The 27,732-nt window shown below is 44.5% G+C and overlaps 1 protein-coding gene across 1 annotated transcript; it reads left to right on the forward strand.

Moving 5' to 3' along the window:
- The first annotated feature begins 2,489 nt into the window (after positions 1 to 2,489).
- LOC143961279 (uncharacterized) lies at positions 2,490 to 24,371 on the forward strand. Its single transcript, XM_077470530.1, has 4 exons — positions 2,490 to 2,657; positions 19,037 to 19,135; positions 20,786 to 20,884; positions 24,078 to 24,371. The coding sequence occupies exons 1-4, from the start codon at positions 2,516 to 2,518 to the stop codon at positions 24,134 to 24,136; spliced, it is 399 nt and encodes a 132-aa protein (XP_077326656.1). The 5' UTR covers positions 2,490 to 2,515; the 3' UTR covers positions 24,137 to 24,371.
- Positions 24,372 to 27,732: the final 3,361 nt, after the last annotated feature.

Genomic DNA, 27,732 nt, shown 5'->3' on the forward strand with positions numbered 1-27,732 from the left:
AGTTTGGATGTCGAAAAGTCCGCTCGTGTGTACGGGGCATTAAATTTTCCCGACGGAACTCCGCCGGACCCGGTCCCCTTTGAAAAATCCGCTCGTGTGTGTGCTACTCCGACGGACTAAAACCGACGCTAGGGCAGCTATTGGCTACTGTCTAGGAACTTCCTACGTCGAATCCAGTCGTACGTCATCACGTTCGACTCCGTCGGAGTTTGGTGTGATGGTGTGTGGTCAAGTCCGTTCGGTCGAAAAGTCCGCCAGAACTCCGTCGGAACTCCGGCAGAACTCCTTTGGAGGTCTGTCAGACTTAATCCCTCTCATGTGTACGGGGCATTAGGTTTCCCAAAGGTGCCCCAGGTCTTCCACAATCCTAGTTACGTTGCACATCCCTTATGCTGACTTCTCTCTGTTTTATACTCTCTTTTTTACACTTTGGAATTAGTTCTGATTTAATAGGTGGTTTCTGCAATCTTTTAGTATAAAAATGTACACATAATAACAGGTACATTATATTCATTGAGCTACCTACTACATTATTGAGATTCATTCTCCTTTCTTTGTATTTCTTTAAGATCATCTCACATGTACAGTACAGACCAAAAGTTTGGACACACCTTCTCATTCAAAGAGTTTTCTTTATTTTCATGACTATGAAAATTGTAGATTCACACTGAAGGCATCAAAACTATGAATTAACACATGTGGAATTATATACTGAACAAAAAAGTGTGAAACAACTGAAAATTTGTCTTATATTCTAAGTTCTTCAAAGTAGCCACCCTTTGCTTTGATTACTGCTCCGCACACTCTTGGCATTCTGTTGATGAGCTTCAAGAGGTAGTCACCCGAAATGGTTTTCACTTCACAGGTATGCCCTGTCAGGTTTAATAAGTGGGATTTCAAGCCTTATAAATGGGGTTGGGACCATCAGTTGTGTTGTGCAGGAGGTGGATACAGTACACAGCTGATAGTCCTACTGAATAGACTGTTAGACTTTGTATTATGGCAAGAAAAAAGCAGCTAAGTAAAGAAAAACCAGTGGCCATCATTACTTTAAGAAATGAAGGTCAGTCAGTCCGAACAATTGGGAAAACTTTGAAAGTGTCCCCAAGTGCAGTGGCAAAAACCATCAAGCACTACAAAGAAACTGGCTCACATGACGACCGCCCCAGGAAAGGAAGACCAAGAGTCACCTCTGCTGCGGACGATAAGTTTATCCGAGTCACCAGCCTCAGAAATCGCAGGTTAAAAGCAGCTCAGATTAGAGAACAGGTCAATGCCACACAGAGTTCTAGCAGCAGACACATCCCTAGAACAACTGTTAAGAGGAGACTGTGTGAATCAGGCCTTCATAGTAAAATAGCTGCTAGGAAACCACTGCTGAGGACAGGCAACAAGCAGAAGAGACTTGTTTTGGCTAAAGAACACAAGGAATGGACATTAGACCAGTCGAAATCTGTGCTTTGGTCTGATGAGTACAAGTTTGAGATCTTTGGTTCCAACCACCGTGTCTTTGTGCGACGCAGAAGAGGTGAATGGATGGACTCTACATGCCCGGTTCCCACCGTGAAGCATGGAGGAGGTGTGATGGTGTTGGGGTGCTTTGCTGGTGACACTGTTGGGGATTTATTCAAAATTGAAGGCATACTGAACCAGCATGGCTACCACAGCATCTTGCAGTGGCATGCTATTCCATCCGGTTTGCGTTTAGTTGGACCATCATTTATTTTTCAAATAGGACAATGAGCCCAAACACACCTCCAGGCTGTGTAAGGGCTATTTGACCAAGAAGGAGAGTGATGGGGTGCTGCGCCAGAGGACCTGGTCTCCACAGTCACCGGACCTGAACCCAATCGAGATGGTTTGGGGTGTGCTGGACAGCAGAGTGAAGGCAAAAGGGCCAACGAGTGCTAAGCATCTCTTCAAACTCCTTCAAGACTGTTGGAAAGCCATTTCAGGTGACTACCTCTTGAAGCTCATCAACAGAATGCCAAGAGTGTGCGGAGCAGTAATCAAAGCAAAAGGTGACTACTTTGAAGAACCTAGAATATAAGACATATTTTCAGTTGTTTCACACTTTTTTGTTCAGTATATAATTGGACGTGTGTTAATTCATAGTTTTGATGCCTTCAGTGTGAATCTACAATTTTCATAGTCATGAAAATAAAGAAAACTCTTTGAATGAGAAGGTGTGTCCAAACTTTTGGTCTGTACTGTATGTTCAAAAATGATATATGTTGTAAACACTATTTTAAAGTTTCTGAGAATTTACTATCTTTTTTTTTTTTTATTATTTTGATTACCTTTTGTACACAAGAACAAATCCATACAATCCTTATCCTGACACCTTTCTTATCTTGTGAATGTACAGGGTCGGTATTTTAAGGGAGTTTCTGTGCTGAATAGCGACTAATGCAACTGAACTTTGGTCCCATGGGTGATTTTTACACACTTTATGTCAGCTTGGTGCTGCGTCACATGTTTAATGATATACAAGCACGAACTCTGTTGTTATGTAATGAATGTTATACTGGGCTTGCTGGATGAACTGTCTATACAGCTGACAAGGAAAGGGAGACAGGAATACTTCTGGTCTCCAGGGATGAGGACCTTTGTGTGGTCTCTACTCTTTGTGCTGGTCCTCTGTCCTTCAGCATCTGGTAAGATACATTGCAGAACTTTAAAGGTGTAAGGGATGGTAACAATTTAAAAAAAATATTCTCTGGTAGCAGCTTTCCTGCTCTGATCTTAGTATCTGTTCCAGATTTGCCATGCTCTAAAGTCATTTCACAAAATATCTATTTAGGTTTTTACATGCTGTCTATATTTTTATCTTGGTCTTGTAAAAATTAGGGATAGCAGTAAAACCTGTTATTTTATTTTTTTCCTTTTTAGTCTACACTGTAGAAAATTAAAGTGGAACCTTTTATTTTATTTCAATAATTTTTATTATTTTGTGGTAAAACAGAAGTAAATGATATATACATTGTACGTCGAGGTATATTTGGTAATTACAGATAAAGACATAATACGTTGACTATAGAGAAAACAAATAGAAATTTCCTTATGTATGACCCGTATTCTAAAAGAGAGGAGGTGAGAGATAGAGATATATGGTCCCTCAGAAGGCGTGGTTGCTGCTCCTCCAAGAACCCCTAGTGGGACCTCTTTTGTTGCTTGGGGGAGATCTAAATCAGGTGTTACTGTTGCACCATATACCATATTTATCGGCGTAAAATATGCACTTTTTTCACCTTAAAATCAGGGGAAAATCGTCGGTGCATGTTATATGCCGATCCTGCTATCTGTGAGGGCAAGAGGAGCGCCACCGACATTGACCAAGCTGAGCTGAATGTACTGTGTACTCAGCTAGGCTCAGCTCCGCTCGCAGTCATGCCCAGTCCCGCCTCCTAGCCTTTACGTCCCACCATTGGACCAGTGTTGTGTCCATCATAGCAGCCAGGCCGGGGTGTGACTGCGAGCGGAGCCGAGTACACTGTACACTTGGCTCTGTTTATGTTGGTGGCGCTCCGATTGTCCTCAGAGAGCAGGGAGGAGCCGAGAGGAGCCGAATACATACGACATCTGTGTATCTCGGCGGTGCTAGGTGTGCAAGGCTGCAGATGGACAGTGTGCAAGGCTGCAGATGGGCACTGGGCAAGGCTGCAGATTGACAGCATGCAAGGCTGCAGATGGACACTGAGGAAGGCTGCAGATGGACACTGGGGAAGGCTAGTTGATGGGCATTTAAAATGTAAGGTTTTTTCCTTAAACTTCCCTCCTAAAAGTTTTTTCCTTAAACTTCCCTCCTAAACTTGGGGTGCGTGTTATACGCCAGCACGTGTTATATGGCGATAAATACGGTATTCAAAATCTCCAAGTTATTTAAACCAAACTTATAGCTGTATCAAGACAAACTTAACTATTTCACTATTATAAGAAGTTCACAGCTCCAGATCACTTTTGCCACGGTAACCACACCTTCAACATTTTACTGAGAGTGCTTCCACTGGAGGCCATCCCTAGTTCATAACTGTTTAACTTCTATATTGAGGTTCAAGATCGCAAGGTCAGGTGTGGGAAGAACATGTGTATTGGCAATGTTTGATATGACTTGGAAAATAATTTCCCAATACTTGCGAATATTCCTACTCTGCCAAAAAATGTGGAACATGTTGCCTTTGGTTAAACAGCATCTCCAACATTTGTCAGGAGTGTTTGAGCTGAATGACGCCAGTTTTGGGGGAGTTAGATACCATCTGAGTGACAATTTTTGAGTGAGTTCCCACAAAGCTGAGCATTTAGTTGCTTTGTATATGGATTGTAGTGCCCGTTGCCATTGTTGTTCAGTGTAAGCCTAGATCTTTTTCTCAGTGTATGTGGGGGGGGGGAGGGGGGGGTGTTTAGGTAAATCTGAGTTTTTGGTGTAGTAGGCTGTAGAGTAGTGATATCCCTTTGGGCTTGGGGGATGATCCAGAGAGAAGGTCCCATGCTTTTGGGGGTATTGAGTATAGAGTAAGGCGTAGTGATTCCAGACAGTGTTTGACCCTAATGTAAGTGAATATTTCCATGGGTGGAAGTGTAAATTTGCATTGTAGGAGGGGAAGGGTTTCGGACGAGAGCCTTGAAGTAGGTCTTGAATGGATTTAATCCCCTGGCATGGCCAATTGGACAACGATAAATCTGGTGAGAGGTGGTGGAGTGTTTCATTTGGGATAGGTATCGGGGGGTAGTTGGTGAGCTATGGTTAGATTGGGCTAGTGTCTTCCATGCATGCGCTGCTGATTTCATGGAGGGGTAATGTTGCCAGTATTTGTCGACTTTGGGGGGTGCTCATCAGCCACCACATCAGGTTTGGGCATAGTAACAATGAGCTTTCAATTTTGCTTCACAATTTACGTGGCTCAGAGAAGAACCAGTCAGTCAATTGGTCCAGTACAGAGGCCAAGTTGTAATCCTCAAATTCAATGGTCCCTGCTCCCCCTGCCAATTTCTATTTCCTAAGTGTTGCGTGTGGGCACCGATGCTTGGCTCCTTTCCAAATGCATCTGTTGAGTAAGGTTTGTAGGAATTTGAAGAAGTGCCTAGGGATGGGGATGGGTAGTGATCTGAACAAGTGGAGAATTTTCGGGAGGTAAAGCATTTTATATGCTGCGCCTACCAGACCAGGATAGTTCATGTTTTGTTACATTTTGGATGTCAGTGTGTAGTTTGGTAAGAAGGGGTATAAAGTTGGCTGAGAAAAGTTGTTTGACCAATCTGGTAAGTTGAATTCCAAGATAGGATACACTGTGGTCAGACCATGCAAATGGGTATTGAATCTGCAGTAGGTTTTTGGTGGTGGCGTCAAGTTTAAGGTCTAGTATATGTGATTTGGACATGTTCAGTCGATAGTATGAAACTTTACTAAACCAGTCCAGTGTCTTTTGGACTACTTCTAGAGAGTAGGTTGGGTTTGTGAGGATCAGGATCACGTCATCCGCAAAGAGGCTGATTTTGTGTGTAGTTCTGCCTATTTTAAGGCCCAAAATTAGAGGGTTCAAGTGCATATGTTCCGCCAAGGGTTCCATCAGTAGGTTGAAGATGATTGGTGAAAGAGGGCACCCTTGGCGGGTACCATTTGTGATGTTGAATGATTGGAATAGCATGTCTGTGGAGTAAACTTTTGCTGACAGTGTAGAGTAGAGTGCCATAATGGCCCTGTAGATGTGGTCCTTGAAGCCAAATTTTTGGAGGACCTTTTGTAGATAGTTCCAATGCACCCTGTCAAATGCCTTCTCTGTGTCCAAAGAGGGCAGCAGAAAATGCGTTGCTCTGGATTCTGCATGGTGGATTAAATTAACCATATGTCTGGTAGCGTCAGGCACTTGTCTCCCTTTGGTAAACCCCCATTGGTCCATGTCGATGAGGTCTGGCATGATGTCTAGTAGGTGTCTGGCAATGGTCTTGGCATATATTTTTATGTCCAAGTTCAGTAGGGATATGGGGCAAAAATTTTGGGGAGAGGTTGAGCTCTTGCCTTGTTTCGAGAGAGTTATATATATAACATTTAAGGATTCTCTAGCAAAACTAGAAGAGGTGGCAGCAGTGCTGAAAATGTGAGCTAAGTGTAGGAACAGTTGAGTGGCAACATTTGTATAGTATTCCCCCGTTAGTCCATCAGGACCTGGTGCTTTCCCTGAGGGTAGGGAGTTTATTGTGGTGAGATCAGTGAAGGGTTAATTTAGTTGTTGTAGTTGTGTTCCTGTCAGAGAAGGGAGAGTAAGGTGTTGTAAGAACGCTTGGATATCCTCATCTGTGGGGTGGAATGTGGAAGGGTCTTTGCGGATGTTATATAAGTCGTCGTAGTAGTCACTAAATGCGTTTGCTACATCTTGCGGATTGGTCAGGTGTGTTTTGATGTTTGGGTGGATTAAGTGGTTTATTTTGGCTTTGGTCTTTTGTCCTTTAAGGCTTTGTGCTAATTTTTTCTCCCCTTTGTTAGATGTGAAGTAGGAGGTGGCCTTAAGTTTGCGTTGGACATGCTCAAAGGAATGTAGGAGAAGTGATCTAATTTCCTGTCTCAATGTCAATAGTTGTGATGTCTGTGTCTGGGTTGAGTCAGTTTTGTGCTGGGTTTCAATGCTGGTTATTTGTGAGGTAATATCATCAATATGCTGCGCCCTCTTCTTTTTGCATAAAGAGCTTAGCTCCATTATGGTACCTCTAATAACGGCTTTGTACGCATTCTCCACCATGCTGGGGTCAACCACTGATCCCGTGTTGAGGTTAAAGTATTCAGTTAGACGTCCTCTAATTTCTATGGAGTATTTTGGGTGTTGTAGTACATCATTTTTGGCCCTCCAGAGGAATGTGTTTCTCTGGTGCCCAGTGTCGTTAATAGAGATTGTGATTGGGGCATGGTAAGACCACGTCATGGTGTGGATTACAGATGAGTTAATTTTTTGCTACAACCACTTGTCAGTGAGGAACGTGTTTATTCTCGAATATGACTTATGATGTGGTGAAAAGTAAGTGAAGTCCTTTCAGAACTATGGTGACATCTCCACACAGCATAAAGGTCCTGCATTGCGATGAAATGTTTCAAGGGGGATTCTCTTTGTTTTTCTGGCAATGTGGTATCCATGTGTATGTCTGCAACTAGATTAAATTCCCCGCAGATCAGTAGATGTCCTTTGTGAAGCTCTTGAGTTTTGCGTAATATTTTCCTGAGGAAGCTCATCTGTTGCGTGTTGGGGCATACACATTTAGCATCGTGTAGGTAAGATTGTTAATGGTGCAGATCAAAATAATGTAGCAGGAATTTGGGTCAATTATGACCTGGAGTAGATGGAAGTCCACTTCTTTCTTTATGGCGATTAGCACACCTCTCTTTTTGGAGTGGAAGGTGGCATGATAGATGTGGGAATACTTGGTGTTAGAGCAGAGAGCTGTTGAGGAGGGTAGTAAGTGTGTCTCTTGGACACAAAGAATGTCACTTTTGAGTTTCTCTGCTGTGTGCCAGAGGAAGTGGCGTTTAGCTGGGTGGTTCAAACCCTTAGCATTGAGAGATAAGACTGTGATGGGCATGACTGGGTTCCAGGTGTGTAGTAGGATGTGGAGATAAAGGTAAACACTTATGGTTAGATGCTTACAGTTCCGAGGTGGGTTGGGTGGATGGCGTCAGAGGCTTGGGTTCAGTGGAGTTGAAGACCGTGGTACTATGCTGTATTGCTAGATCAGCTGTGTAAACAAAAGTCAGGTTAGATTGATACAGGTAAAACTTATATAAACTGTTATGGTTGTTGCTGGGACTTCACATAAAAGGATTGGAACCTAAGTAACAGGAAAGGCGTATGAAAACAAAAAGCTATCAGCTATGCCACCCTGGGGGGCAACAGTTAATAACTGAAAAGGTCTGCGTAAATAACATGTAACAGTGAGGCACAAAGGTTGGTTGTGATGTTAGGTTCGGCTGGGCAGATGTAGGTTACATTCATGAACTCTTAGGTCCTTAGGAGCGATGAGATTGTGAGGTTTGGCATTGTAGTAAAGGTGGATCTGTTCCTTTAGGTGGTTCCAGGATGATGCCCCATTCATGTAGCAGGTGCATGCCTTTTTGTAATACGTTCACAGTATGCGTGGTACCATTCCTGGTGATGAGGAGGGTTGCTGGATATCTCCATTTATAGTGAATTTTGTGGTTGTGTAGGCCTTTTGTGATGGGGTTCAGGTTTCTCCTGAGTTGCAGTGTATATTTCTAAAGATCTGGAAAGAGCTGGACTCCCTCATATAGTAAGGGTAGGGGTGCTTTGGACTTAGCTTCTGACATCATTCTCTCTTTGACGTGGAAGAAGTGAACTCACATGAGCACATCTCTTGGGACAGATATCATTAGATGGGTTGGCTTTGCGGTTCTGTGAATCCTGTCAATGTTGATGTCTCTGGGGGATGCATCAGGCAGGATAGGGTGCATAAGGTCCCTTGAATATTTAGGCAGATCTGTTGGGGGACTGTTCCAGGGACCCCCCGCAATTTGACTTTGTTGCGTCTCGAGCGGTCTTCTAAGTCAGCCAGCTTAGCCCCCACCCAATCTTGCTCTTCCCTTACCTCCTCATACGGGTTAAGTAGGTCATTCACAGTAGTTGTGCATTCAGTCATGCCCACTTTAATGTTAGTGACCCTGTTTTCCGTATGATGCATGTCAGTGGAGATTTTATGGAAGAGGGAGGACAGATCTGTCATCAGTGATGTCTGCAGTGCATGTCCTTAAAGGTAGTCTGGCATGATGTCTAGTAGGCATCTGGCAATTGTCTTGGCATCGATTTTTATGTCCAAGTTCAACAGGGATATGGGGCGAAAATTTTGGGGAGAGGTTGAGCCCTTGCCTTGTTTCAAGAGAGTTATAATTATAACATTTAAGGATTCTCTAGCAAAACTAGAAGAGGAGGCAGCGGTGATTAAAATGTGAGCTAAGTATGGGGACGGTTGAGTGGCAACAGTTTTATAGGATTTCCTCCTTTAGTCAATCATGACCTGATGCTTTCCCCAAGGGTAGGGAGTTTATTGTGGTCTGAATTTCTAGGTCAGTGAAGGGTTTATTTAGTTGTTGTAGTTGTGTTCCTGTCAGAATAGGGAGAGTAATGTGTTGTAAGAAAGCTTGGATATCCTCATCTGTGGGGTGGAATGTGGAAGGGTCTTTGTGGATGTTATATAAGTCACTGTAGTAGTCACTAAATGCGTTCTCTACATCTTGCGGATTGGTCAGGTGTGTTTTGATGTTTGGGTGGATTAAGTGGTTTATTTTTGCTTTGGTCCTTTGTCCTTTAAGGCATTGTGCTAATTTTTTCTCCCCTTTGTTAGATGTGAAGTAGGAGGTGGCCTTAAGTTTGCGTTGGACATGCTCAAAGGAATGTAGGAGAAGTGATCTCAATTCCTGTCTCAATGTCAATAGTTGTGATGTCCGTGTCTGGGTTGGGTCAGTTTTGTGTTGGGTTTCAATGTTGCCTATTTATGAGGTAATATCATCAATACGCTGCACCCTCTTCTTTTTGCATAAAGAGCTTAGCTTCATTATGGTACCTCTAATAACGGCTTTGTGCGCATTCTCCACCATGCTGGGGTCAACCACTGATCCCGTGTTGAGGTTAAAGTATTCAGTTAAATGTCCTCTAATTTCTATGGAGTATTTTGGGTGTTGTAGTACATCAGTTTTGGCCCTCCAGAGGAATGTGTTTCTCTGGTGCCCAGTGTCGTTAATAGAGATTGTGATGTGGGCATGGTAAGACCACGTCATGGTGTGGATTACAAATGAGTTAATTTTTTGCAACAACCACTTGTCAGTGAGGAACATGTTTATTTTTGAATATGACTTATGATGTGGTGAGAAGTAAGTGAAGTCCTTTTCAGAACTATGGTGACATCTCCACACAGCATAAAGGTCCTGCGTTCTGATGAAATGTTTCAAGGGGGATTCTCTTTGTTTTTCTGGCAATGTGGTATCCATGTGTATGTCTGCAACTAGATTAAATTCCCCGCAGATCAGTAGATGTCCTTTGTGAAGCTCTTGAGTTTTGCGTAATATTTTCCTGAGGAAGCTCATCTGTTGCGTGTTGGGGGTATACACATTTAGCATCGTGTAGGTAAGATTGTTAATGGTACAGATCAAAATAATGTAGCGGGGATTTGGGTCAATTATCACCTGGAATAGATGGAAGTCCACTTCTTTCTTTATGGCGATTAGCACACCTCTCTTTTTGGAGTGGAAGGTGGCATAGTAGATGTGGGAATACTTGGTGTTAGAGCAGAGAGCTGTTGAGGAGGGTAGTAAGTGTGTCTCTTGGATACAAAGAATGTCACTTTTGAGTTTCTCTGCTGTGTGCCAGAGGAAGTGGCATTTAGCTGGGTGGTTCAAACCCTTAGCATTGAGAGATAAGACTGTGATGGGCATGACTGAGTTCCAGACAGGGGCGGACTGACCCATCGGTCATTCGGTCGCCGTCCGAGGGCCCGGAGCCATTAGGGGCCCGTGGCCGTCCCAACGAGAGGCCCCTTGAAGCGGCTGTAATAATACTGATAACAGCGCGCTGCTCCCCGCTGGCTCCTCCTTCCCCCGTCCATCGCCGGTGGTTGCACTGTACACTACATCACCTAGGACGGACAAGAAGGGAGGAGGGGCTAGCGGGGAGTAGCGCGCTGTTAGCGGTATTGATTACAGGCATGACGGGGGTGAGTGAAACTTTTTTTACTGGAGGGCCGCCATCGGAGGAAGGGGGTGACTGCAGTACAGATGTATGGGGCTCGGGCCAGTCTTCAGTGTGCTCTCTCCCCTCTCCACATTAACCCCCTGTATGCTCTCCCCCCACAGTGTTGCCCTGTGTGTCCCCCTCCCCAGTGTCCCAATGTGTGTCCCCCCAATGTCCCCCTGTTTGTCCTCCCCGTGTCCCCCTGTGTGTGTCCCCCCAGTCCCCCTGTGTGTGTCCCCCTGTGTGTCCCCTCCCCAGTGTCCCCCTCTGTGCCCCCCCCATGTCCCCCTGTGTCCCCCCAGTGTCCCCTTGTGTGTCCCCTCCCCAGTGTCCCCCTTGTGTCCCCCTTGTGTCTCCCACCAGTGTTCCCCTGTGTCCCCCCAGTATTCCCCTGTGTGTCCCCCCCCGTGTCCCCCTGTGTGTCCCCCCCGTGTCCCCCTGTGTGTCCCCTCCCCAGTGTCCCCCTGTGTGTCCCCTCCCCAGTATTCCCCTGTGTCCCCCCGGTGTTCCCCTGTGTATCCCCCCAGTGTTCCCCTGTGTGTCCCCCCCAATGTCCCCCTGTGTACTCCCCCCCAGTGCCCCCCTGTGTGTTCTCCCCCACCCAGTGTTCCCCTGTGTGCTCCCCCCACAGGGTCCCCCATGTCCCCCCCAGTGTTCCCCCCAATGTTCCCCTGTGTGCTCCCCCCAGTGTCCCCCTGTGTGCTCTCCCCCCCACAGTGTCCCACTGTGTTCTTCCCCCCCAGTTTTCCCCTGTGTGTCCCCCCAGTGTTCCCCTGTGTGCTCCCCCCAGTGTTTCCTTGTGTGTGCCCACCAGTGTTCCACTGAGTGTTCCCGGTGTGTAGTAGGATGTGGCGATAAAGATAAACACTTATGGTTAGATGCTTAGAGTTCCGAGGTGGGTTGGGTGGATGGCGTCAGAGGCTTGAGTCCAGTGGAGTTGAAAACCATGGTATTATGCTGTATTGCTAGATCAGCTGTGTAAACAATAAGTCAGGTTAGATTGATACAGGTAAAACTTATATAAACTGTTATGTTTGTTGCTGGGACTTCACATAAAAGGATTGGAACCTAAGTAACAGGAAAGGCTTATGAAAACAAAAAGCTATCAGCTATGCCACCCTGGGGGGCAACCGTTAATAACTGAAGAGGTCTGTGTAAATAACATGTAACAGTGAGGCACAAAGGTTGGTTGTGATGTTAGGTTCGGCTGGGCAGATGTAGGTTACATTCATGAACTGTTAGGTCCTTAGGAGCGATGAGATTGTGAGGTTTGGCATTGTAGTAAAGGTGGATCTGTTCCTTTAAGTGGTTCCAGGATGATGTCCCATTCATGTAGCAGGTGCATGCCTTTTTGTAATATGTTCACAGTATGCGTGGTACCATTCCTGGTGGTGAGGAGGGTTGCTGGATATCTCCATTTATAGTGAATTTTGTGGTTGTGTAGGCCTTTCGTGATGGGGTTCAGGTTTCTCCTGAGTTGCAGTGTATATTTCTAAAGATCTGGAAAGAGCTGGACTCTCTCATATAGTAAGAGAAGGGGTACTTTGGACTTAGCTTCTGACATCAGTCTCTCGAACTGTCCCTGCAAAAAGTGTAATTTCTGCAGGAAAAAAAGTCATTTAAAAGCACTCACGACTATAATGAATTGTCGGCTCCCTGTAATACAGAGAACAGTCATTGAAAGTCATTGATAAAAAAAAAAAAAGCGTAAAAAAAAAAATGACGTGGGGTTCCCCCCAAATATCCATACCAGACCCTTCAGGTCTGGTATGGATTTTAAGGGGAACTCCAGACCCTTTATCCGAGCACACAACCTGGCAGGCCGCAGGAAAAGAGGGGGGGATGAGAGAGTGCCCCCCCTCCTGAACTGTACTAGACCACATGCCCTCAACATTGGGAGGATGCTTTGGGGTCTGTGACCCCTCAAAGCACCATATCCCCATGTTGATGTGTCATCCCCACAACCCTGGGCTGATTTGAAAAACCACTGCGCAAATATTGTCTGGCACAAAAAATTATAACAATCGCCATTTTATTCCCTTGGGTCTCTGCTAAAAAATAATATATAATGTTTGAGGATTATAAGTCATTTTCTAAAAAAATTCTGATTTAAACTTCTAAACAAAAAGTGCCAGAAAAGGCTTTGTCTTCAAGTGATTAATAAAAGGTTCCACGGGGGCGTGGCTAGCCGACACTGAAGATGGAAGCATAACTCTTTAGCTCTGCTGTGAGGGAGAACACCGGAATGACACAGGCCCGTCTGTTGCCACTAAGGATGAGCCGAACATCCCCCGGTTCAGTTCGCACCAGAACCTAAGAACAGACCTAAACTTCGTGTGAACTTTAGAACCCTATTAAAGTCTATGGGACTCGAATGTTCAAATTCAAAAGTGCTAATTTTAAAGGCTTATATGCAAGTTATTGTCCTAAAAAATGTTTGGGGACCTGGGTCCTGCCCCAGGGGACATGTATCAATGCAAAAAACTTTTTAAAAACTGACGTTTTTTCAGGAGCAGTGATTTTAAAAATGCTTAAAGTGAAACAATAAAAGTGTAATATTCCTTTAAATTTCGTACCTGGGGGTTGTCTATAGTATGCCTGTGAAGGGGCACATGTTTCCCGTGCTTAGAACTGTCCCTGCACAAAGTGTAATTTCTGCAGGAAAAAAAGTCATTTAAAATCACTTGCAGCTATAATGAATTGTCGGCTCCCCGTAATACAGAGAACAGTCATTGAAAGTCATTGATAAAAGAAAAAAAGCGTGGGGTTCCCCCCAAATTCAATTACCAGGCCCTTCAGGTTGGGTATGGATATTAAGGGGAACCCCGCATCAATTTTTTTTTTAAATGACGTGGGGTTCCCCCCAAATATCCATACCAGACCCTTCAGGTCTGGTATGGATTTTAAGGGGAAGTCCACGCCAATTTTTTTTTTTAAAAGGGGGGGGGCGAGAGAGTGCCCCCCCTCCTGAACCGTACCAGGCCACATGCCCTCAACATTGGGAGGATGCTTTGGGGGTCTGTGACAGGGCCTCATCCCCACAACCCTGGCCAGTGGTTGTGGGGGTCTGCGGGGGGGGCTTATCAGAATCTGGAAGCCCCCTTAACAAGGGGACCCCCAGATCCTGCCCCCCTGTTTGAAATGGTAAGGGGGTATGTACCCCTACCATTTCACAAAGAAAGTGTAAAAAAATAGTTATAATTGACAGACACACTTTTTAAAAATTCCTAAAATAAAAAAAAAAAAATAAAAAAAAAAGATTCCAGCGGTTGTAATCCACTCTTGCATCCAACATCGCTGGACCCTGGAGAAGAGATCAGCCATCGCTGGATAGCAAGAGTGGTCGGTGGCTGCTGAAATCTTTTTTTATTTTTATTTTTTTTAAATAAAGGACTTTTCCCAATGGTGTGTGTGTGTTTTTAACAATTTTTTACACTTTCTTTGTGAAATGGTAGGGGTACTTTTGTACCCCCTTACCATTTCAAACGGGGGGGGGCAGGATCTGGTGGTCCCCTTGTGAAAGGGGGCTTCCAGATTTTGATAAGCCCCCCCGCAGACCCCCACAACCACTGGCCTGAGTTGTGGGGATGAGGCCCTTGTCCCCATCAACATGGGGACAAGGTGCTTTGAGGGGTCACAGACCCCTAAAGCATCCTCCCAATGTTGAGGGCATGTGGCCTGGTACGGTTCAGGAGGGGGGGGCGCTCTCTCGCCCCCCTTTTCCTGCGGCCTGCCAGGTTGCATGCTTGGATAAAGGGTCTGGTATGGATTTTTAGGGGGAACCCCATGTCAATTTATTTTTTGAATTTGATGCGGGGTACCCCTTAATATCCATACCAGACCTGAAGGGCCTGGTAATTGAATTTGGGGGAACCCCACACTTTTTTTTTTTATCAATGACTTTCAATGAGTGTTCTCTGTATTATGGGAGCCGACAATTCATTATAGCCCCGAGTGATTTTAAAAGACTTTTTTTCCTGCAGAAATTACACTTTGTGCAGGGACAGTTCTAAGCACGGGAAACATGTGCCCCTTCACAGGCATACTATAGACACCCCCCAGGTACGAAATTTAAAGGAATATTACACTTTTATTGTTTCACTTTAATCATTATTAAAATCACTGCTCCCGAAAAAAAAATGTAAAACTTTTTTTTGCATTGATCCATATCCCCTGGGGCAGGACCCGGGTCCCCAAACACTTTTTAGGACAGGAACTTGCATATTAGCCTTTAAAATTAGCACTTTAGATTTCTCCCATAGACTTGTACAGGGTGTTCCCGGCTTTTAGAAATTGCCGCGAACACCCCAAATTGTTCACTGTTCACCGAACAGGCGAACAGGCAATGTTCGAGTTGAACATGAGTTTGACTCGAACTCAAAGCTCATCCCCACTCACCAACACTTATGTCCACACCAATAAACAGTTGAGCTCATTAACCAGTTGCCGACCGCCGCACGCCGATGTACGTCGGTAGAATGGCACGGGCAGGCATAAGGACATACATGTACGTCCCTTGCCTCCCGCGGGTCGGGGGCCCGATCGGGCCCCCGCCCGGTGCCTGCGGCGGTCGGTTTTCGTCCGGGAGCGATCCGGGACGAAGGGGCGGCCATTCATTCATGGCCACCCCCTCGCGATCGCTCCCGACGAATAGAAATCCCCGGTGACATCACTTCCTCTCCTGTAATGTAAACACAGGAGAGGAAGTGATGTATTCTCTCCTCCGTGTCGGTATTTTTCGTTCCGACACGGAGGAGAGCGGATCGGTGAGTTGCACCAACACTCTACACACACAGTAGAACATGCCAGGCACACTCACACCCCCCCTTTACCCCCCGATTACCCCCCCAATTACCCCTGCCCCCCAGTCACAGTGACACCAATGTCATTTTTTTTTTTTTTTTTGCATTGGTGTCATTTGTGACTGTAATAACTGTTAGGGCAGTTAGAGTTAGCCCCCTTTAGTTCTAATGTACCCCCCTAACCCCCCCAATAAAGGTTTAACCCCGTGATCACCCCCCGTCGCCAGTGTCACTAAGGCTGGGTTCACATTGCAGCGGTTTATGAGAACGAATGTGATTCGCACCGCACTGCAGTGCAAATCACATCCGATCTCTGTGCGATTCGAGTTCAGCCATTCGCCGCACCCGCCACACCCGCCGCAAATTCGCACGGGACCCTTTTTTTGGCCCGCAGCAGAATCGGATCGCATGGGTGTTCACACCATGCGATCCGAGTTTGCAGATCGCACTGCGATATGCGAACTGATCTGGGGGTGTCAGTAACATTTCACTGACACTCCCAGCAGTTCGCATAGGGCAGTGTGAACTGCCGCCGGGAGGCATGCGATGCGGGAACCCGCCGCGGATTCGCGGCGTTTCCGCATCGCTCCAGTGTGAACCCAGCCTAATAAGCGATCATTTTTCTGATCGCCGTATTAGTGTCACAGGTGACGCTAGTTAGGCAGGTAGGTATTTAGGTTCGCCGCAGCTTTTTATAGCGCCAGGGACCCCCATATACTACCGCATAAAGCCCCCTGATTGCCCCCTAGTTAACCCTTTCACCAGTGATCACCATATAACTGTTACAGGTGACGCTGGTTGGTTAGTTATTTTTTTATAGTTTCAGGGCACCCGCCATTTATTACCTAATAAAGGTTTAACCCCCTGATCACCCGGCGGGTGTAATTTGTGACTAATAACTGTTAGGGCAGTAAGGGTTAGCCCCCTTTAGTTCTAAGGTACCCCCCTAACCCCCCCAATAAAGGTTTAACCCCGTGATCACCCCCCGTCGCCAGTGTCACTAAGGCTGGGTTCACATTGCAGCGGTTTATGAGAACGGATGTGATTCGCACCGCACTGCAGTGCAAATCACATCCGATCTCTGTGCGATTCGAGTTCAGCCATTCGCCGCACCCGCCGCACCCGCCGCAAATTCGCACGGGACCCTTTTTTTGGCCCGCAGCAGAATCGGATCGCATGGGTGTTCACACCATGCGATCCGAGTTTGCAGATCGCACTGCGATATGCAAACTGATCTGGGGGTGTCAGTAACATTTCACTGACACTCCCAGCAGTTCGCATAGGGCAGTGTGAACTGCCGCCGGGAGGCATGCGATGCGGGAACCCGCCGCGCATTTGTGGCGTTCCCGCATCGCTCCAGTGTGAACCCAGCCTAATAAGCGATCGTTTTTCTGATCGCTGTATTAGTGTCACAGGTGACGCTAGTTAGGCAGGTAGGTATTTAGGTTCGCTGCAGCTTTTTATAGCGCCAGGGACCCCCATATACTACCGCATAAAGCCCCCTAATTGCCCCCTAGTTAACCCTTTCACCAGTGATCACCATATAACTGTTACAGGTGACGCTGGTTGGTTAGTTATTTTTTTATAGTTTCAGGGCACCCGCCATTTATTACCTAGTCTCACTAGTGTACCCCTAAATTTAGGGGTGTCTACTTTCCAAAATGGGGTCATTTGGGGGGGGTTTGTGCCATCTTGGCATTTTATGGCCTTCAAAACTGTAACGCCCTTAGAAAGCCTGAAGGCGGTGCTTGGTTTTCGGGGCCCCGTACGCGGCTAGGCTCCCAAAAAGTCCCACATATGTGGTATCCCCGTACTCAGGAGAAGCAGCAGAATTTATTTTGGGGTGTCATTTCACATATGCCCATGGCATGCGTGAGCAATATATCATTTAGTGACAACTTTGTGAAAAAAAAAAAAAAAAAAAAAAGTTTGTAATTTTCCCGCAACTTGTGGCAAAATATAAAATATTCCATGGACTCAACATGCCTCTCAGCAAATAGCTTGGGGTGTCTACTTTCTAAAATGGGGTCATTTGTGGGGGTTTTGTGCCATCTTGGCATTTTATGGCCTTCAAAACTGTAATAGGTAGTGAGAAGTGAACTCAAAAATTTACGCCCTTAGAAAGCCTGAAGGCGGTGCTTGGTTTTCGGGGCCCCGTACGCGGCTAGGCTCCCAAAAAGTCCCACATATGTGGTATCCCCGTACTCAGGAGAAGCAGCAGAATTTATTTTGGGGTGTCATTTCACATATGCCCATGGCATGCATGAGCAATATATCATTTAGTGACAACTTTGTTAAAAAAAAAAAAAAAGTTTGTAATTTTCCCGCAACTTGTGGCAAAATATAAAATATTCCATGAACTCAACATGCCTCTCAGCAAATAGCTTGGGGTGTCTACTTTCTAAAATGGGGTCATTTGTGGGGGTTTTGTGCCATCTTGGCATTTTATGGCCTTCAAAACTGTAATAGGTAGTGAGAAGTGAACTCAAAAATTTACGCCCTTAGAAAGCCTGAAGGCGGTGCTTGGTTTTCGGGGCCCCGTACGCGGCTAGGCTCCCAAAAAGTCCCACATATGTGGTATCCCCATACTCAGGAGAAGCAGCAGAATTTATTTTGGGGTGTCATTTCACATACGCCCATAGCATGTGTGAGCAATATATCATTTAGTGACAACTTTGTGTAAAAAAAAAAAAAAAAAATTTTTTGTCATTATTCAATCGCTTGAGGCAAAAAAATAAAATATTCAATGGGCTCAACATGCCTCTTATCAATTTCCTTAGGGGGTCTACTTTCCAAAATGGGGTCATTTGGGGGGGTTTTGTACTGCCCTGCCATTTTAGCACCTCAAGAAATGAGATAGGCAGTCGTAAACTAAAAGCTGCGTAAATTCCAGAAAACGTACCTTAGTTTGTAGATGTGACAACTTTTGCGCAAACCAATAAATATACAATTATTGACTTTTTTTTTACCAAAGACATGTGGCTGAATACATTTTGGCCTAAATGTATGACTAAAATTGAGTTTATTGGATTTTTCTAATAACAAAAAGTAGAAAATATCATTTTTTTTCAAAATTTGCGGTCTTTTTACGTTTATATCGCAAAAAATAAAAATCGCAGAGGCAATCAAATACCATCAAAAGAAAGCTCTATTTGTGGGAAGAAAAGGACGCAAATTTTGTTTGGGTACAACATTGCATGACCGCGCAATTACCAGTTAAAGCAGCGCAGTGCCAAAGTGTAAAAAGACCTCTGGTCATTTACCAGCAAAATGGTCCGGTCTGAAAGTGGTTAACAATGCACCTCCATTTGCTCATATTTGCACTTGTCAACACCACAATGACATTCACTACTGCATTTGCCAACATTGCACGTTCATGCACTGCACCTACACTTGCTTCTATATTCATCCTGTTTAATGATCAGGCACATTTTTGCTAGTACAATTTAACTAACAATAGAATGAAAGTGATGATATCTTGAAGCTCACTCTCTTTACTTGTTCCTCCTGCAGCTCTTCAGTGCTTTAATGGTGGAAAGTATAATGGATTCAAGTGTGAATGTCTAGAAGACTACATGGGAAGCCAATGTGAAATCATTGTGGTCAGGCCAGGTATGTACTGACTTGTAATCTGGAATGAATAATTACCTTGATTTAAACCAATCCCATGGCATTTTTGACCATAAAATGGACATTATATCAAGGTACTGTAAATATATTCACATTACATAGAACAAGAATTTTCAAAGAAAATTAGTATCATATAAAAAGTCCTGTATGAATGCCCACTGTGCATGTGTAAGTGCTCTATAACATCAGTAACTTTGGTGCCTGATCTGATTTGTGCATATGGTGCCCCACATGAAATTGCACTCACCAAAATCTGTTTTTTAAAAAAGTAAGTATTACACACACTTGAATAGGTGCAGGTTAGAACATGGCACCCGGTGTCAACAACATTGCATTTTGCTGTGTGTTAGTACCAGGTCGCAATCCTCAGGATTGGCCCACCAGGAGGTGAGCAAGCCGGGGACTAGTAGGTAAGGATCAAACAGAAGTGTAGTCAGGGGAACAAGCCAAGGGTCAATAATGAGTAGGTTTCAGGTTGGGATCAGGCAGAAGCATAGTTAAGAACAAGCCAAGGGATGATAATGATTGGTAGCAAAATATGGACAGCAGCAGGGAAGATGAGAGTGAGATACTGGTTTAAGGGAGCACAATAATCTGGCAAACAGGAAGTGCAGAGACATGGCTTAAATCAGGAAGTTCATGGGAGGAGCAAAGAGTTCAAGGTTCATCAGAAGTTAAGGCACAAGATAGAGCTGTCCAATGGATCAAACAGAGTGCTGTCGAGCATTTCAGGTAACTCAGTGAGAAGAGTCATTGCCAGACACAGGAGAAGTGTCAGGAACCATAAAACAGACAAAGACAAAAGTACAATCAAATCACACTTATTTATTAATAAAAATAAAAAGGTAAATAGAAAAAAGCGTAGTCAAGCAAGCCAGAGTCCAGTAGCCAGATCGGGTAGTCAGCCAGTCCAAAGTTCATAAACCAGATCGGGTAATCAGACAGTCCAGACGTCAGGGATCCAAGGAGAGCAACTGCAAGCAGGATGGAAGCCAGGAGGGATGTTAGCAAGCCAGTCTTGAAACAACAGCAGGAGATGATTCCTAGTGATGTGACCAAACGTGAAGGCAATGGAGAAATGAGCTGGAAGACTTTAAATAGGCAGGCCAGACGAGCATCATCGGGAACAGCTGGTAACTGTGGAGAGAGAAGAAAGAGAGCTGGCAATTAGCCGACAGCTGAGTGGCCAGCCCAGAGGAGGAAGGGCTAAGCCAGCCCTGACAAGAAGTCCCAGGTCCTGACACTGCTTGGTGACTTCTCCAGTTATATAAACTGAGCTGTACATAAGCAGCCCAGCTTACAGCACTGACACTGTCCCTGTGTGTCAGGGTAACAACTTCCTGCCTGTGTGTAAGGGTGATGTCATCCCACACCAGCCCATGAGGTTGGCCAAAGACTTCCACAAAAGGAGAAGATGACAGCGATGGAGGGATCCATTGAAGGACAGGTAAGTATAGCTCCATTTAGTTCTGCTTTAAGCTCTGTGTTAATGAAGGCTGACCTTACTACTAGAAGACATCCACAATCTAAGGTCCTTGAAGATAACTGACTGAATGCTTTCCCTTGTTAAATGACTGACCATTGGCTAGAATTGGTTCAGTTTTCTAATATTGATCTTTTCTCTTCTTTCAGGTCAGTGTTCATTTGGAGGTGACTTGGTTGATGGCAAGTGTGTGTGTAAGCCAGGATTCTCTGGACCCCAGTGTGAATACACAGACACCACTTCACCAGGTACCATTTATATGAAAGGACAAATGTCATAGGGTTTATTAACTAAAGCAAACATTGATGTCGACAGTTGAACACACTGTGTCAAATCTGAAATCCAGATAAATTGCTGATTGCGGAGATTATTTATTTATATATATTTAAACTCTCTGGCCACTTTATTGGGTACACCTGTTCAGTTTCTTGGTAACACATATTTCTAATCAGCCAATCACATGGCAGCAAATCAATACATTTAGGCATCTAGACATGGTGAAGCTGACTCACTGAAGTTCACACCAAGCATCAGAATGGGGAAGAAAGGGGATTTAAGTGACTTTGAAAATGGCATGACATGATTGTTGGTGACAGTTGGGCTGGTCTGAGTATTTCAAGAACTGCTGATCTACTGGGATTTTCACACACAACCATCTCTATGGTTTATAGAGAATGGTTCTGATAAGGGAAAATATCCAGTAACAGGAAGTTGTCTGGAGACAATTGCCTTGATGATGTCAGAGGTCAGAGGAGAATAAGCAGATTATAGGAAGGCAACAGTAACTCAAATGACCACTCGTTACAACCAAGGTATGCAGAATATCATCTCTGAATGCACACCACTTCAAACCTTGAAGCAGACGGGCTACAGCAGCAGAAGACCACACAGGGTGCCACTCCTGTCAGCTAAGAAAAGGACACTGAGACTACAATTTACACAGACTCACTAAAATTGGACAATAGACTAATGGAAAAATGTTCCCAGGTCTAATGAGTGTTAATTTCAGCTGACACATTCAGAAGGTAGGTTCAGAATTAGGTGTAAACAACATAAAAGCATGGATCCATCCTGCCTTGTATCAGTGGTTCAGGATGGTGGTGGTGTTGTGGTGTAATAGTGTGGGAGATATTTTCTTGGGATACTTTGGGCCCCTTAGTACCAACTGAGCACCATTTAAACATCACTGCCTACCTGAGTATTAGTGCTGACCATGTCCACCCCTTTCTGACTACAGTGTACCCATCTTCTGATGGCTAATTCCAGAAGAATAATGCACCATGTCACAAAGCTCAAATCATCTCACCACTGGTTTCTTGAACATGACAATGAGTTCACTGTACTCCAATGGCCTCCACAGTTACTAGATGCCAATTCAATAGAACACCTTTGGGATGTGGTGGAATGGTAGATTTGCATCATGGATGTGCAGCCAACAAATCTGCAGCAACTGTGTGATGCTATAATGTCAATATGAACAAAAATCTCTGAGGAATGTTTCCAACACCTTGCTGAAACTATGCCATGAAGAATTAAGGCAGTTCTGAAGGCAAAAGGGGGGTCCAACCTGGTACTAGCAAGGTGTACCTTTTAAAGTGGCCGGTAAGTGTATATAGAGGGTAGGGATGAGCCAGATGTTTGAGTCGAACGAGTCAGTGTTCTCCTGTTCACCAAATAGCGAGAAAGCAAAAGTGCTAATTTTTAAAGCTTATATGCATGGTATTGGCATAAAAAGTGTTTGGGGACCTGGGTCCTTCCCCAGGGGACATGTATCAATGCAAAAAAAGTTTTAAAAATGGCCGTTTTTTTCGGGAGCAGTGATTTTAGTAATGCTTAAAGTGAAACATAAAAGTGAAATATTCCTTAAAATTTTGTACTGGGGGTTGTCTATAGTATGCCTGTAAAGTGACAAATGTTTCCCGTGTTTACAACAGTCTCTGCACAAAATGAAATTTCTAAAGGAAAAAAAGTCCTTTAAAAATACTCGTGGCTGTAATAAATTGTCGGTCCTACACATAAAAGTCATTGAAAAAAACAGCATGGAATTCACCCACAGTCCATTACCAGGCCCTTTGGGTCTGGCATGAATATTAAGGGGAACCCCGAACATAAATTTAAGAAAAAATTGCATGGGGGCCCCCCAATTTCCAGACCAGGCCCTTCAGGTCTAGTATGGATATTAAGGGGAACCCTGTGCCAAAATGTAAAAAAAAAACGGTGTGGGGTTTCTGTTAAAATCCATACCAGACTCTTAAGATCTGGTATGGATTTTGAGGGGAACCTTGCACCAAAACATGTCCCCCCCCCCGACTACGGGGAAGCCATAGGGAAGTCCCCGTGCATCAGAGGGGGGCGGAGTCACCAGGGAACATCACGGTGTGGCCCCACCCTCAGTTATAAAAGAACTGTCAAAGCAAAGACGTGTCATACAGTGGGAGCCTCCCATGGAGGCGGGTCAGTCACGTTTTTTTTCTTTTTTGGTCCATCGGCGTAGCAAGAGAAGAAGAAGAAGACTTTGTGGGACATTTTTATTTTTTTATTTTTTAATAAAGGACTTGTCCCAAAACCGTGTCATGTCATTTTTACCATTTTCACACTTTTTTGTGAAATGGTAGGGGTACATTTGGGGAAGGGCGGCTGGGATCTGGGGGTCCCCTTATTAAAGGGGGTTTCCAGATTCGAATAATTCCAATAATTTCAATAAGCTCCCCATCCGCAGACCCCCACAACCACCGGGCTTTGCACTCTCCCCATGTTGAGGGCATGTGGCCTGGTACAGTTCAGGGGGGCGCTCGCTCATCCCCCCTCTTTTCCTGTGGCCTGCCAGGTTACGTGCTCGGATAAGGGTCTGGTATGGATTTTTGGGGGACCCCCATTTTTTTTAATTTTGCCACGGGGTTCCGCTTAATATCCATACCAGACCTGATACATGTCCCCTGGGGCAGGACCTGGGTCCCCAAACACTTTTTATGACAATAAATTGCATATAAGACTTTAAAATTAGCACTTTTGATTATTCATGTTCGTGTCCCATATACTTTAACGGCATTCACATGTTCAAACACATTTTTTGCCTGTTCGCATGTTCTGCTGCGAACCAAACTGGGGGTTGTTCGGCTTATCCCTAATAGAGAGAGAGAAAAAAGAGTAAAAGTTGTTTTACCTGCCAAAGGGTCTGAGATTTATAAGCTTTGCCACACAGCATAGCCCTGTCTGGCAGTGGAGAAGACCTGATTTAATCTGTTGTAGTTAAGTAACAATTAGAGGACTTGTTCTTCCCCTTTAACTTGACAGTAACAAGAGAAGCAGCGAGCTGATGAGCTCATCTCTCACCGATCACAAATCGCTAATATTTTTTTACAAAGTATTTTTGAACATGTATTAGGCATTTTAACACAGCTCCTATCACTTTCTCATCATGTCTTCTCTGCTCCTTCACAGGTAAATGCTGCTGCCGCATTAATATCCATGATAAGCGTATCCATACTGTGTATGACTGAAAAACTGACTCTCTGCCAATCAAGGCATTTTTTTTTTAATGCTGTCAAAGAACTTTTTAAATTTGTTTATATTTTTGGAGATTGACTCTCACCTATTCTTGTGATCAAAGAAACAATGATCTTTTATGGCTTAGTCTTGTGTCTGTGGCTGGTCTGGTTTTGACAATTTCCTCTTCCATTCAAGTGTGTCTTATCAGTTCCTAATTAATAAATTGATTAATACTTCCCTGCTCAATCACTCTATAAATTTTGATCAGTTTATGGGCAAAATCACGGATAACAAACATTTTTTCCCAAAGTATTTTTGAAAAAGTACAACGCATTAAGCAGTTTTACACAGCAGTTCAACTAAAGCAGTAAGCAGATACAACAAGAAACTACTATGCTCCATTCTGGAAAGGCTGCGAGTGAGCTAACATTTTGTAAAGCATCTCTTATGAAGTCCTATTCCTACTCTCTCTACTTTCTAATTTATAACCAGTAAACTTCCTTCTCATGTTAGTGTCCTCTTCCCCCAAATTCTCATTACTTTGCTCCTTCTCTCCACTTCACAGCTTTTATATTTCACCCTCACTCCAACCCTCTCCCTACAACTGCACTCACTCACTACATGCAAATAGTTAACCTCAGGGCCGGACTGGGAATAAAAACCAGCCCTGGAAAAAATGTCATACCAGCCCCATAGCATTATTACACCAGCCCAACATCATAACCATCGTAATACCATTACTTCCTTGTTCATGAAAGGGAAAACCATGCATTTTAAAGCACATTCGAAGAGTATATTATACATAGAGAAGACAGATATGAAAGCATATAGGGCTTATATATATATATATATATATATATATATATATATATATATATAGCACTGACCCCCGAAGGAGGTGCTTATAATTGATTGGGCCTGTACTCTGCTCTCTCATCCTCAATGATTTGGCTCAACCCGCTTGACACAGCTGTGTAACAATGTTGATGTGAAGCTTAACAACAAGGAACAGTCCCACAATAACAATATGCATATAGTGTACCATGACCGTTACCTGGGCACCCGTTGTTCCACCTGTTAGGAGAATGAACAAGCCTCATGCCAATTAGGAGTAACCAGAATGTAATTTTACTGAAACTGGTCCGTCCAAGTAATGATTACAATAAAATGTATCAACATCCAAACTTAATGTGATAAGGCAATGAGTATTCACAAATTATTAACACTTAAAGGTTTCTTGAATGACCCCTGCAATCGCGTCTCCAAATGGGACTAGTGTCCAGAGTGACCACGCCTTGACTCTGGACACCTTCCCACTTCCAGTATGGCCGTACTAAGCCCACTAACACAATATTATCAAACACAGCACAATATGATTACTCAAGGGCTCCCCCCTGAGGTATGATGCAGTCTGTTGCTACTGGAAGTGAAACACAAAGCGACCAAATGAGAAGTGTATTCTCTGTTATTCTTTCTTCTGCTAGCTATTATACTGCAGTGTTTGTAATCTAAGGGTTTAACAAGTACTGAAGTGGTATAAAGTGGAGAGGGGTATCAATTCCTGTTCTGCAACACACTTGTTAATGTCTCCGGTGTAAGTATCCCTTAACCACCAGTCACTTACCTATTGGTGGGGAATGCCTGAGCATAGCGGGTGAAGTGATCAGTGACTACTAGTATATTTTCTTGCCCATTCAGATCAGATTCCAAACATAGGAAATGCAGACCAGATCCATTGGCCCTTTACTCTACAAATGGCCCATTGGGGCAGCATGCTGGGGTAAGGTCTTCCTTTGTATGCACCTGAGACAGGAATGACAGTAGCTCTCTACTACAGTCCTCATGTAAGGCCAATAGAACCTGTCCCTTATTAGTTGAAGAGTCTTTTCTGATCCCAGATGGCCATGGTGATCGTGCAAGGCAATCAGCATTTTCTCTCTATGTTTCTCTGGCATAAACAACTGCTACTTCTCTTCAGGATCCTCAGAGGGGCCCCTTCGGTAGACCACCCCTTGTTGCAGCTGCAACCAATCCCACTCTTTGCATAGAAGTCGAGCTTCCTTCTGAGTGCTCTGGAGAAGTAGATCAGGGTGTTGGTTCTCCAAGGCCTTTAGTGCCAGGCTACAGAGGGAATCTTCTTGTTGGTCCCTCCGGAGGTCTTTCCGAGATAACTTGGGTAGACCCTCTTCCACAATTTGAGTGACATCACAATAGCACTTGGGCACCTCCGCAGCGGACACTCCGACTTCCTCAGCCCTGGCTCAACCTTTTACTTGCTGTTCCGCCCCTTCACAGAGGGCTCTTAATCCTTCAGGGGTAAGCTGTGTGCATCCTTCTAAGTGGTCCTGAGAGCAGTGGGGCCTTCTTGACAGTGCATCTGCATCTTGATTTCCGACCCCTGGGTGCAATTTAAAGCTGAAGGTAAATTGTGAGAGTACAGCTAACCAACTATGGCCTGTGGTGTCCAATTTTGCTGTAGTGAGCAAGTACGTGAGAGGGTTATTGTCCATACAAGTAGTCTTTTAGTTTGTCCACCGCAGCCCACTTCAAGGCCAGGAATTCAAGTTTGTGGGTGGGGTAATTCCAGTCCATACTGGTGCCAAGGGGGTGGGCTTGATTGCAGAGTAACAGAAATCCCGGACGAGCCCCCATGTGTAGCACTGTCCCTCGAAGGAGCTGCTGATAATTGATTGGCCCTGTACTCTGCTCTCTTACCCCCAATGATTTGGCTCAACCCACTTGACACAGCTGTGTAAAAATGTTGATGTGAAGCTTAACAACAAGGAACAGTCCCACAATAAAAATGTGCATATAGTGTACCTTGACCGTTACCTGGGCGTCCATTGTTCCACCTGTTAGAAGAATGAACAAGCCTCACACCAATTACCAGAATGTAATTTTACTGAAACTGGTCCAAGTAATGGTTACAATAAAATGTATCACATCCAAACTTAATATGATAAGGCAATGAGTATTCACAAATTATTAATTAATTAATTATATTAATACATATTAATTAATTATTCACAAATTATTAATTTATCCAAGTAATCCAAGGATTTAACAAGTACTGAAGTGGTATAAAGTGGAGAGAAGTAACAATTCCTTCTCTGCAACACACTTGTAAATGTCTCTGATATAAGTATACTTTAACCGTCAGTCACCGATCAATGAAGTATAGGCTTTGAGGCCTGATTGAACTCAGTCTATATGGATGAGACCTCTCCGTGTGGCACTGCAGGTCTCAGCAACTCTGTAGGATGAGTCTAAGTGTGTTAGGTGTGTTAAATAACTTATGGGCGTCAGCCTTCTCACCACACCAGGCCTGGAAAGCTGAGAACCTCTGCTCTGGTTATCTCAGTCCTGCGGCCAGCTGGTACCATCATGCTGCTCCACTCTGCAAGATGTCCGGGACCTTCACTTGCCTCCATCAGGTGTTCTGAGTTCTCAGATCTGGTCACACAGCTTCTCCAGCACAATGCAGTAAGGCACAGTCAGTGATTGCTTTTCCGCTCCACATGATGTAGGCCGCGCCCTCTGGAACACTCTTTCACAGATCCTTACAGGCAGGCCATGTGTCCAGAAGAGAAAAAAAATGGCCACACCA

Source organism: Lithobates pipiens, unplaced genomic scaffold, assembly GCF_037356315.1.
Source record: "Lithobates pipiens isolate NorthernLeopardFrog02 unplaced genomic scaffold, aLitPip1_a1.2 Scaffold_8, whole genome shotgun sequence".
Classification (NCBI taxonomy): domain Eukaryota; kingdom Metazoa; phylum Chordata; class Amphibia; order Anura; family Ranidae; genus Lithobates; species Lithobates pipiens.